The 12,669-nt window shown below is 45.6% G+C and overlaps 1 protein-coding gene across 3 annotated transcripts in view; it reads left to right on the top strand.

The window, feature by feature from the left end:
- UBE2H (ubiquitin conjugating enzyme E2 H) overlaps positions 1-12,669 on the top strand; it is a 55,509-nt gene that overhangs the window by 18,652 nt on the left and 24,188 nt on the right. For 2 of the 3 annotated variants that reach the window (XM_068945685.1, XM_068945592.1), the window contains exons 2-3: positions 9,945-10,021; positions 10,704-10,778. In XM_068945685.1, the coding sequence (XP_068801786.1) occupies positions 9,945-10,021; positions 10,704-10,778 (152 nt within the window). Of the gene's footprint in view, positions 1-9,913; positions 10,022-10,703; positions 10,779-12,669 lie in introns of all 3 variants that reach the window. The other variant, XM_068945777.1, reaches the window with a different exon arrangement.

Here is a 12,669-nt window from a genome sequence, read left to right as displayed (position 1 = left end):
CTTCAGGGTTTCTGTTGAGAAGAGACATCCTGACGTGAAATGTCTGTTAAAACAGTTCTCAGCGTTCCCTTATTTGATGCTTTTTTTGGTTCAGTGTTAAGTTGCATCACCTTGAGCTCCGTCATATAGGCGTCCCCTTGCTGGTGAGTCTCCCTGGCCTGACTCAGAGTCCGTTGCAGGCAAGAAGAGGTCCTGGTATGTAGAAGAGGTTGGGGATGTTCAGTGCCAAAGCACCTTAAAACTAAACTTCTCTCTGATAGAATAGCACTCTGAATTTACCGGAATGAAAATACTTACTTTGACACTTCACCCCCCTGCCCAACCTGTTAAATGGTTTTTCTGTTGATGAAAATCAAAAAATAAACAAACGCCCCTTGGGTTTCTTTTGCATTTTCCATAAATGAAAATTCTGGTCAGAGCTCAACTCCCGACCTCTTCTGTATCTGTCTGTTTTGACTCTAAAAATGTCACGTTCAAGGCGTTGCACCCTGAGGAGAAGGTTTTAGGTTTTATGTAGCGGTGGCTGAGGTGGCTTGATATGCTTGCAGTTTCCAAATGTCTGTGTAGGTTTCTTGGAGTCAAAAAGTATTCTTTTAGTAAACTCTACTAGAAATCTAAAGCAAAATTCACTGTTGGAGAAAACTGTATCTTAAAAATAATATATGTCTTCAGGAAGTCTAAATCAGTTAAGTATTTCAGCTGTGAAAACACATGGAAAGCAATCTGCTTTTGAGAAACTGGTACGTTCTTGTAAAGCGTGTCGGGGGCAGTCCATTTGAAATGCCCTTAAATCTTAAGGTTGGTGTCAGGTGTACCACGCGCTTGGAGCCATGCTCTCAATTCTGTGGTTTTGCAGCCACAGTTTCTCTTTCAGGAGTGTTTTGATGCTTCTTGCACCCTTACAAACGGAGGAAAACAACTACGGCAGACATAACTGGAAGAAGAAATGACTGTTTTTCTCCTTCTGACATTTCACTTAAAATGCACTTGAAATTTCTCACTTGTTTGAGAAGTTTGATTATTATTCTTACATTAAATACTGAGTTCCCTCCAAATGTATAATCACCATGGTAACAAACTGCTCTCGGTGGAAGCTGTAGCAACGCAAATATTGTATCCGATGGTTTAGTTTGGAGGCAGGTATATGGCCATGTAAACTAATACCGCTGTAGTCCTTGCTTCTCGATCTGACTTTGGTTTCCCTCGTGACTGACTTTAAATGTCAATGTGATGGATTCTGTTCTGCAGTGCCACTTCTGTAACTTCTCGCTTGGTGGCTGCCTGCGAGGGCCTGGTACCCACATCCTTCCTGGCGGAGTCCTTGTTCGTGCCAGGTGAGGAGTTCGTCTTGAGCTTCTCTTGGAGGCTCATGCATCCGGTCAGAAGTACAGGAGAGTAATGCGTTTCTACCACGTGCTCCTTCTCACTTCTCCAGTCGCCCTGGATAAGCCCGGTGCCGCGTTCCTGTGTCATCAGTCTACGTATTGTCGTCTTTGCTGTTCCTTTCTGAGCGGTTCATCTTCAGCAAACCCTATGGTGTGCAGCAGCTAGTATTAGTATCATTACAGACTTAACTGCACTTAAATTTTCTTGATTCATAGTGTATGTTCTTTTGCTGAGATTTGAAGGAGCTGCATTTCCCAGTGCTTGACGAAGAAATGCTACTGCTATGTTGTGGTAATACACAGTGACGTTGGTTAGGCGTTGTTGATTGCAACTTCATTTCTGTTCCCTTTCATCGAATCCGGTCCCTTCACGCTTAAATCCTGTGTCAGCTTCTTCTCATCTTGACTAGTGCAGCTCTTTGCCTTTCTCTAGCAGCGCCTTGGCAGCCTGTGCGTTGGCCACAGCTTTAAGTGATTTCAAGCCACTTCCTTCCAACATACTGCTCCTGGGACTCGCTACCAATACGGGGCACCAAAATCGAGTCATCTCGCAAGCAAAGCTCTGCTGCGCTGCTAATCAGAAGGTGGCACTTTGGTTCTCTACCCAGCTTCACCCTGAAATGTGCTCGACTAAAGAGACCTGGTAAAATGAGGGCCTAATGCTTGTGCATGTGTCCTTCCTTGTCTATAAACGCAAATGAATTGCTCAGTAGTCACCAGTCCACTAGCAGCGAGGCTGGAGTTTGACTGCAGGGCTTGTTATCTGCTGGTAGAAAGACACCGATTGTGTTCCTAGCTAACCTGATTGTGTAGGTCCTCTCGGTGCCACGGTTGCAATTAAATTTGCGCCTTATCCAGTGGAAGCTTAAGAAGGCAAATTTAAACAAGCTTATTTCAGTATTTTCTCTGTGGCAAAAAATAAGCATCTGCCTGCTACCTCTTTTTCTAAGCAAGCTGAAATTCTTCAGGGGAACAGCACAGAGGAAGGGGAAAATGCATTAGGTTGATCTCCTGGAGGGAAAGGGGATATTATTCAGTCCAGCATGGTGTGAGATGTTGCTTGTGTTGTCCCTTCATGATGCTTCCCCTCACTTTTGGTGAGGGAAGAGTAGATTGAAGTCTGGAGTGTCTTGGCTCTATAGCAAAAATGTTAATTTCGATTCTACTCGATTGACAGCAGACAGCTCCTGTGCAAAGTGTCCTCTGGGGGAGGAAAATAGCTTTTCCTTCTACCTGTTCCTCATTAATGCAGTTTCTTGGTACATAAGTCACCCGGGGCTCTAAAGAAAGCAAGCCAAATAGGAGCGCTCGCTGGCGTAGCGGTTCGTCCTCCAGAAAAATCCTAATCGCACCAGTGAGGTACGTTGGCACATGTGGCTGACTAGGGAAGCACCACCTTTTGGCAGGGTACCTGGTCACCGTGGTGGTCATCTTGGGGAAACTTGCCATCCTTGACGTGACATTGTAAAGCCTGTATGTAGAATAAGTGAAGAAGTCTCTCTTCCCTGGTTTTCAGACCAGTTAAAATCTGGTAGAGAAATGGTGGGTGAGGCCTTTTTTAATAACGAAAAACTACTTAAGCATTGCTAAGAGAACAGAGGGAACGTTATCCGGAGTAAAACACAGCAACCAAGCGCAGTTTCCTGTGAAGTTATTCGTTATTCCCTAGCTTCCAGAGCATTTGCAGTTCCCGTCATAACCAGCCATCGTCTTGCTGCGAGTGAAACAACCTTTGCATAACGTCATCTCCGAGTTTGCTTGCTGCAGGTGCTGCTTTGCAGTGGCAAGGAGGGAGGACGGGGGGCGGAAGCTGTGTTACTTCGCAGCTTTCTGCGATGGCGTATGGTTGACTTGCTGTCCTTCCCCTTGTTCTTTAAGCTATTGAGGTTTAGGTGCGTTGTGTCTCATTCAAAGCTGTGGGATTGTCAGGCGAACGTGCTTCAAAGGGAAGAAAATCAAGGCTGGCATCAGATGCGCAGAGAGAAACTCCATATTACTCCAGTTGTATTTTCCTTTCTGGGGGCTGGTACAGACGATGGAGTTGCGGCTGTCAGGACCGGGAGTTGTGCAACCCAAGGTACTTTGCAAATAGCGTACCTATTTCTGGTGCTAGAAAACAGCTTTACTTGAAGCTGAAAACTGCAAGCTGTGCCCTGCAGCAGTGAGAACAACTTCCTTGGGGGGAAACCAGTGGATTTTAATATTCTGAATGGGTGTACTTCTAAATGAAGTAGTTTGGAAGAAACCTCAGGGTGAGGAAGAAGCGCTGCCGCTTGCTGTTGGGTGAAATCACAAGAGTTTTTATTTCTTTAGAACTTGCTCGAGTTCTGACTAAGTGTCCTTTCCTCTAGCGTGCTGCGGGGATTGGCGCAGAGGCGCGAAGGAGGCGAAACGTGAGCAGAGGGCAGGGACTTCTAGTTGAGGAAAACTAGAATGAGTCTTCCTAGCGCTTTAAAGTGAAGCGACTTCAAAGTCCTGGTGCTGGCTGCGGTTTCACGTGTGTAGCTGGCACCTCGGGTAACTCGTCTCGGATGGAGGCAGGGAGTTTCGAGGAGGCAAAGCAGGCTGCGAGGGCTTGGAGGCAGGGAGGCAACGGAGCTGAACCTGCCCTTTTGCTGCCCACGCTTCAGCGTAACTGCTAATGCTGCTAAACCATGGGGCTCCTTGCAGATAACTGCAGGTTGCGTAAGTGTCTCTTGGAGTGGAACGCGCTCACCTTTGTAGGAGAATAAATATGAGTAACCGTCAGTCTCGCTATTGGAGGCTATTTATGTTGCAAAAATTGGCAAATGCCTCACGGCATTAGAGGTGTGAATTCTTCTGAACAAGCAGAATTGCGTTTTCTGCACCGCAAACAGCTGGTGCGGCTGCCCCTTCATCGCATGGGTGGCACCTAGCAGTACTTGCTGCCTGCAGAGCTCTTGGCAAGCGAGAAAATTAAGGGTATTAATCTTTTTTTTTTTTTTTTTTTAAGAACACCTCTGTCAGTGAATGTGCAGATGGTGAGATGCAGGGAGGTATCTCCTGAAAGAGAAGTACTCAGCTACTTAGGCAGTGGAGTTGGATGACTTCTGTTACTCATTTGATCATATACACAGGTGTGACCTTACCATTTTCCCTCAAAACCCATGATATGTGTCTTCTGGTCAGGCTCTCCTCCTTGGAGGATAGCTGTAGACAAGTTTCCTTAGATCCGTAGAAGGCAGGAGGCTGCTTTCCGGTAATGACCGTTAACCTATCTGCAAACTTGAATCGAGATGCATATAGATAAATACAAAACTTAATTTTTTCCCTGAAGCATTGCGGTGTTCTGCTTTGTCTGCCTCTTCAGGGCAGGGGTGTTCACGGCCCTTTGTATTGCTAGGCTGGCGAGAATGTTTTCAGTGAAATAATTCTAGCTGGGAAACTGACTTGCCCAAGCTTATAACTTCGTATGCTAATTTCAGAGAAACTTAAGAGAGGGAGTTTCTTAAGGAGAAATGTTTGCCGAGGAGGGTGGCAGGGGGGAGCAGACAGACTAGCCATCTGTTGGCCACGATGTTCATCTAGGATTTTGGGAGATCTGGGTGTGAAGTTGTATCCTAACAATTCCGTTATTTTTATATTCTTTTATTACTGCAGAGGAGATTCGGGCCTAGGGTAGTGGGTGGCCTTGCCTGAGGCCGCTTAGGAGGACGAGCGAGTGGGAACTTGACCCCGAAGCAGGCAAATTCCAGTCCCCAGTCCATTTTTGGCTATTGGCTGGGCAGTCTCTAACTCTCGAGGTTTGAAAGGTCTTGTGTGTTTTTTGTCCCAAAGCAGAATGGGGGAAAATGCTTTAAAACGCTTTTTATTCTGACTGAAGAAACAATTTCCTACCAGCTCAACCCTGAACAATAAAGCCTTGATCTTGATAGGGGGCTCTGGATGTTACTGTAATGCTTATACGTAGCACAGTTGGCCTTTGCGCTTCTGGCACGTTTCAGTCGCTATATAGGGAGTCTGTAATCAGCTGCAGCAAAAGTTCCCTTCCGTCTCTCCCCTAGCAACCCCTTCTGAATTGGTATTTGAAAATAAGCTTGCTTTCCATATTATCAACTAAATATTTTTGACGCTTACTGTCATTAAAATTCCCCTAATAGTGTTGGGGCTAAGATAATCTATCTTCAGGTCCTCAGGACTCCCTTCTACTTCCTGCAGTCTCGAGGTAAAGCTTTTGAACTCCTTATCCATTAGAAACAGAAACCTGACTGGTATCCAGATTTTGCTATTTTCTCCTGACTTCTACACTAACCATATTTGACATGAAGTCCAATTAGTTTTATCTCCTGATCAGATAAGTATACTATCAAGGCCATAAGTCACCTAGACTAGTAGGAGCAAGCTCAGTGTCTTGAAAGGGATTTGGTTGTGTTTTTGTTAAACGCTTGAGCATATGTGATGTGTTGCAAGCTGGTGATCTCACCCCTGCGCGCACACTGTAGCTGTGTGCCCTGCTCTGGAAACAAGGCAGACGGCTCGTACTAGCATGAGCCATTGAATTGCCACTGGCATGAAGAACATTAAAGCCTTTATCCTTTAACTGTTTGTTCTCTTTCTGCTAGTCTAAATAGCTGAGCGCAGTGACAAAAATCAGTGTTTGGTGTACAGGCGTTTATCTGGGCAGAACGGCCATAGAAGAAAGCTAGGTGAGGGGTTTGTGGTCTTCCCTGTAAATACTGTGTGTTTCTGCACAGTGCTTTCTGCACCGATTTACATCAGTATCAGTTGGAAGAGGTGGATGGGAGTCCTGGATGCAAACGTACCTTTCCTGGGAGAGGTGCACCATGGCTGCTGTAAAGGGTCTCATCACGTCTGTGGGCTAGCTGCATACTCATGCCTGAGCTGCCTCGCTGACAGACCTGCGGAGACCTGAACTATGGAGGATTTGCTCCAAAATACTGGTGCCCTTTTCCTGGGGCTTCCTGAAGCTGCACTCAGTTTGCTGAGGACTTTCCGACTTCCTTCCTGGGAGCTACCTGGGCTTGCCGCAGGATCGAGCGGCAGCCCCTGGTCTAGCTCTGAGAGTAGGGGAGAAGTTTTTGCCGTGCCCCAGGCACAGCTGGATTCTGTAAGTCTTGCAGGTCTCCAAAGTGGCAACTCTTTTCTTGAATCCGAGACAGCCGATTAATTGTTGGCATGTTTGGAACAGGATTCATTTGGGATTTGGTTGTAAGACTTTTCCCTGATGGAAAAAATCTGTCTGAGCTGAGCAAATAGTTGGTTCAGAGCCTGCATTCTTTACTCCTAGATATGCTACCCTGAGTTATGGTGGAGCTTTCTCTGGAAGCATGCTGAGGGACAGTCCTACAAACACCTCATGTCTCTTCTGTGCCTTCTGACCCATGTTTTCCTTTGTGCTGTTAGAGGGTTCGTTCCCTAGTCTGGCGCTGTGGGATGGGGTGGTTGCACTGCCTTCTACCTTAAGAAGCCTTGAGGTCTGCCTCAGTTTTCTGTCTTTCCGGAGTCCCGGTTCATGTGACGTTGTTGTTTTCTGGGGGTCAGGAGCGTTAAGGAATGGATCTGGAGATTTCCTGGAGAAGGCAAGGAGCTGGTAGGGCGGAAATATCTTTCTTCCTATAACTGTCCCATACGCTCCTTCCTGCTAGTGCTCTAAACCACTTTGGGACTCGGAGATTTTTTTTAACCCCTGGGCATCTCTCTTCAGTGAAAACCAGGTGGAGAGGGAAAGGGGAGATGGTTCACCCCCTCGAGCGAGGAAGTGTGGGTTCCCACGGAATTGCCTAGTGACCGGGGAAGTCAGCTTGTACTTCCTCAGAGCTGTGCAAATGTGTTTCCAGAGACTTGCCCTATAGTGATATGAGGGCCTTATTGCTGAAGTCCGCCTTATTTTCAGGCTGACCTCAAACTCTTGTATTGTGTTAATGAACAACGTAGTTGTTCCCAAGCATCAAGCACGCCTATCAGTTTCCTGAATCTTACTTGTTTGCTGTTTTTGTTGGGTTTTGTAGGAATTTTAACTCTTCTCCATTGTGAGAAGGGCCTAAATATGGCACCGCATTGCTTGCTAATAGATATTTTTGGTCTTAAGAACACTAGAGCTTAAGTCTGGGTGCGGAAAACCCCGCTTAATTTATGGTTGATATTAACTTGCAGAGCTACAGGGCGCGTACGCTGCAGCTGCTCGTGAGCTTGTTCTGAAGATCGGGCTTGGAGAGCTGTTTTTTATTAAGTGGTACTTGATTTAGTCCTAAGTAAAACCATTTGTATTTAACCTGATCTGTGAAGCTGCTGTAAGCGTTAATATACTTCAGTATTAAATGTTTCACTCTTGGGCATCATCATATAGACGGGTTTGTGTAAGAGCCCATTCCTGACTGTGGAATAGTTACCTATTAGATGAGCGCTTACACTTGCAAAGGAGCTGAAAACCAGTCTAGCCTATATTTAAAATGGACGGTCACAGTGCTGGGTGACACAAGAAGATACGGTGACAAGTGTCCCTTAACATCAGGTCTGAAGTAAGCTGCAGTATTTACTTGGATGCTAAGGTGCTTTCCACAAACCTTTAGGGACGCAGCCCTTCCCGGAGAGGCCCGTCAGCTTTTAGCAGAGAGATCGCTTGCCCTTGGGGCAGCAAGGTATTGATCTGCCCTGCGGTAGCTGCTCTTGGGTGACTGCCAGGTGCAGTAAGTTGCTTCCCATTTCACTGTAGGGCAGAGCAGCTTCTGCTGAACCAAGAAAAGGCTGGGGCCAAAACAAACTGGTATAAATTGTTCTCCCCTCCCCATTAGAATGAGGGGCAGAGGGTTATTGCATCTTTTGGAGCTGGCGCTGTGCGAAAACCCTGTCTGAAATGAAAGTCATTGTATTTCAGGAACTGTTATAAATCCTGACTGACCCTGCAGATGAAACTTGAATATCCTGCTTGCAAGTACCCATGCAGACTGCTGAGACTGAATTAGCACTTCTGCATACAGGAGCCTCTTCTCCTGAAGCAGTTCGTGTGACTCACGCAGACTTCATAGCTCCTGGTGTGAGATCAGGGATGGGCCTGAGCCGAGGATTATTTGTTCCTGGTTGTACGTCCCCCTTGCTTGGCCCTGGTGGTTAAGTTTCTGGTGGGTCAAGAGCATTCAAGTGAGCGTGTGTGTGTACTGGGTCTCGCTCAAATGTTTGCTTAGTGCCATGAAGGTGGGAGGGGGTCAGCATAACTGCTGCAAAGTAAAAAGATTCATGGTATAATCTTGTGCCTTGAGGGTCGCAAGAAAACCTTCTGCACCAGCTTGGTTGTAAAAGGGGACCTGGCTTCTGTTCCTCTTAGACTGAGGGTTTCTGCCAAGCTCAGTGTTATGATGTTAAGGATTTTTTTTTATTAGAAGTTCTCTGCCAGCGTCCCCGTTCCTGAAAGCGGGACAGCCTCCGTGGTGCAGTGGAGAAGCTGTTTGAAGTTCGTACGGGCGTGAAACTTTGATTTCCTCCTGCTCTGCTTTCCTGATGCTTCCCTCATAATTCATACTAAGATTATTGATTAAAGGTAATTGCTGTAGGATATTATTCACAATCCATTAACCCTGATTTATAGCAGAATTCTTCAGCAAGCTTGGATGCTGAAACATCCCTGTTAATTGTCTTACGTATTACCTGAAATGAAGATTTCTCGCCTTTCAGTTCTCTCTTCCCTTCTCAAAGCACTGGCGTTTTGGTTCTCTGTTTAACTGTTTAGAGAGACAGTTCTTTTAGCGCTGCAGCAATGCCTCAACCTCGCCCTTCTGCCGTTTCTCCAAAGATGCAGAGTTCTTGGTCTTGCAAGTCAAATTAACATTGGATTGCCGTAGTTTGCGTGGTACCAGTGGGAGGCCATCTGACAGCACTGAAGGCAGCCAAGTAGAATTGAATTTGTCAGAATTTGCATTTGTCAGAGCAGGAATTGGGGAGACTTCAGCTTCTCTCATCTGGGCAGGAGAGTAAACATTTGATGTGAGCGATTGGCAAGGGTGACTTTCTACTTGGTGGCCGCTATCCAGGGCGCTGGGCTGGAGAGAGGTCTCTCTCTGAGTCTTGGCCTCACTCTGAGCGTTGCCCCTGCGGTTCAGTGGTTTGTCTCTGTGCAGCGAGGCTTTGGAGCTTTTACTCTTTCTAAATTTTAGCTCTCCTCTGCAGTTTGAATGCTGCTTCCAAATATGTTGCTGATGGGGACTTCACTTTTTCTTAAATCAGAGCTGAAGCACCGCAAAAGTAGATAGCGGTGATGCCTCCCTTCCCCTTAGAGCTGTTTTTGTGTTTTTTGAAAGATTGAAGATTGGGCAATCTTTCTTTTTTTCCCTACTAAAAAGTAGGTTCCTTCTCCTGTTCAGTGTGTGTGGGGAGGGAGTCTTCAGTGTGTAGAATTGGCTTTTGCTAATGTGGTTGTGGTGGTTCGATCATTCAGATGCGTCAAGACTCTTTAAAACCAGATTTCAAAGCACCCTACAATGAAATTTAGTTGCTTGGTTTGACAGGCTTCTAGCAAGTTACTCATATCTGAATAAATGTGTTTTGTTTCCCAGAATAAATGTTTTCCTTTACTTGGTATATCAGTATCGAGAGCAAACACGAAGTCACAATCTTAGGAGGACTCAATGAATTTGTTGTGAAGTTTTATGGACCACAAGGAAGTAAGTATATGACCTAGCCCTTCTGTAAATGCAAGTTAATGGTTTATGGTGGTGAACAGTGCCATGCCATGTTTCTGGAGCAGAAGAAGTGACAAGCAAATCTAAATGGGGGCAAGAAGTCAAAGGGTAGCAGTGCTTGAAGGCCACCATCTCAAAGGTGAGGGAAACGGCAGCTGTGAACAATAATGCAGATGAACCACCTCCCTTGGAGTCGAGCAGAGCCCAATACTCTGTGCTGACAACTAAGCCCTCTGCTATCGCCTTCAGCCCTGCTCTTGTTGATCCTTAGTCCTTCTAGACCTGCCCTGTCAGTTCTACATCGCCATCATCTGAACTGAGTTTGTAATTAGCATGGCTTTTCTAGTGACTAGATCACAAGTCAGGTCTCCAGTGTGCCTTAGTTTAGTAACATCTCCAAAGGTAAGTAGATTATTCTGAAGTCTGTGTTTTGAGTAAGGCTCTTGTCTTTTTGTGCTGAGATCTTCTGCAATATCAGTTAAAATCAAGTATTTCTTGTGAGGCAGTACAGGAAAAAGGCTTTTACTGCAGGTGGTTTGATGTGAAATCTTATCCCCGATGGGACTAAGTATTCTTGCAAAGATGTATTTTGTTTAATGCTGTAGTTCTATTTACTCTCTTCTGTGTTCTGGAGTGTCTAATACCTGCGTTTCTTTCATTGCAGCACCGTATGAAGGTGGAGTATGGAAAGTTAGAGTCGACCTTCCTGATAAATACCCTTTCAAATCCCCATCTATAGGTAACCAATAATCACTTTCCGTCAAACTCATCTTTTTGCTTGTGCAGGAGAGATGTTACAGCTTGTGGCACTGTTGCAAGTGAAGTTGCACGAACACTCGGTGCAATCAGCTCTTTTGCCTTTACCGTAGACTCCAGATTAATTACTGTAACGCAAAGTAGAGAGGAAGTTTGACCTTACGGTTAAAGGGCTAGGAGCAGGAAATCTATTTGGTCATGCATTTGTGTGTTGATGAAGTGATCCTCTACCATGTGTTTTTTTAAAATGATATGTCCATTCCTGTGTGAGGTACAAGCTACCGTAACGAATGGTAGAGTCTCTTTAGATAAGATGACTCATTTACAGCAAAGACTACGGTGCACGTTCATGAAAGATCTTGGGGTGAACGTAGTTGCTGGGACCTTTTGTCCAGCAGAGTGGAAGCAAGTGAAGACAGGAGCTGAAGCCTCTGTCATCTTGGACTAGGTGATGCATATGTCCCTGCTTCTGTGTTGTTCCATATATAACCAGAGTAGTTACAGCAGGTTAGACTCGTCAGGCTTGTTTAACCTTCTAGAGGCAATAGGAAGTTTGATAAGAAAATGTTCTTTAGACTATATCCATCGTATTCTTGTCCTTGAGTAACAGTGATCTAACTTGCATATATTCTGGTACCAAACTTCTCCAGTCACTTAAGTGATAAATGAAATAGTCAGTGTTTGGAAAAAAAAAAAAAAAATGGAGCAGATGCATGAAGTTTCAACATCTCTTCTGGCTTATGAAATAAGTGCTGGTAACTCAGTGACATGGCACTTCTCAGTCAGAAGGGCATACTTGTGGCTCAAGCCACCAGAGGCCTCTAAAGAATGGAGAAAACAGCTTGAGGAGAATTGATGTGGAAACGGGACAGTATGGGTTGGACTGGTGAGTCCCTTCCAATGTCAACATCCCAATTCAGACTTCATAAGTACTGGCTGCTTGCTTAAAATAGACTCTCATGTTAAGAGTGCGTTCTGCTTAAAATATTTCTCTTGTGTGAGAAATCTGTCTAGTCCCTGTACCTTTTGGGAAAGAGCAACACTGCTTTTACACAGTCCAGTACCTTTCTCTTTCTATTGAAACCTTAACTGAACCACAGAAATGTGCACATAGCAGACCAGCAATGCGGTATTACTGCAGCTAGGCTAAGCTGTCTGTCCTTCCCCTTCAGTTAGCTTTGAAGTTTGCTGTACACCTCTTGGGTTAAAGACCGTTTGCAAGTCGCACGGTGCGTTATTGGGTGCCGGTCGTTTTCCCTTCCCGACTTCCCAAGCACCATAAACTCCTGCAGATCAAGGTGCTGTCGTGTCAGCCATGTAAATGTGGGCTGGCTATAGGCAAGCCTCGGAAAACATAAAACCTGATTACCTTGTTAGTTGCTTTGGCGTTATAGCTTCCATCAAAATACTGGTCTGCTCGAGATTATTTTTCTCTCTGCTGATGTTCTTCCTGTGTGTAAAGTCATGGCTGTCGACCTAAAGCAAAGACAGACTTTCTTCCCAGTAGCCCTGTGAAGCCAGCGCAGCTAAACTCAGGCCAGGCTCTTTACTGTGTTTTAGTAGCGCTGCTGATTTAGGCTCCGCTTAGCCGCACTGAAGGCAGCAGGTTCGACTTTACAGTGACTTGACTTGCAGGCTCCGTAGTGCTGGTTGTGATGCACAGAAATAAAAGGCAGCCTGCGTTCAGAGCTGGCCTGGCTGTGTTTCCAGAAGAGACACCTGAAGGATGTCCTGTTTTCCTCGGGAATGCGGTGTATGTGTTTTGGGGGGGGACGACAGTTGTTCTCTGCTCACGTGACTGAGTTGCTTTGTCCCCTGCTAAAGTTGCTTTTGCTGCCTTCCTTTTAGTACAGCACCTTTCCATCCGTTCAGTT

The sequence above is a fragment of the Struthio camelus genome, chromosome 1, assembly GCF_040807025.1.
Source record: "Struthio camelus isolate bStrCam1 chromosome 1, bStrCam1.hap1, whole genome shotgun sequence".
NCBI lineage: Eukaryota > Metazoa > Chordata > Aves > Struthioniformes > Struthionidae > Struthio > Struthio camelus.
This window is presented reverse-complemented; position numbering and strand designations above follow the sequence as displayed.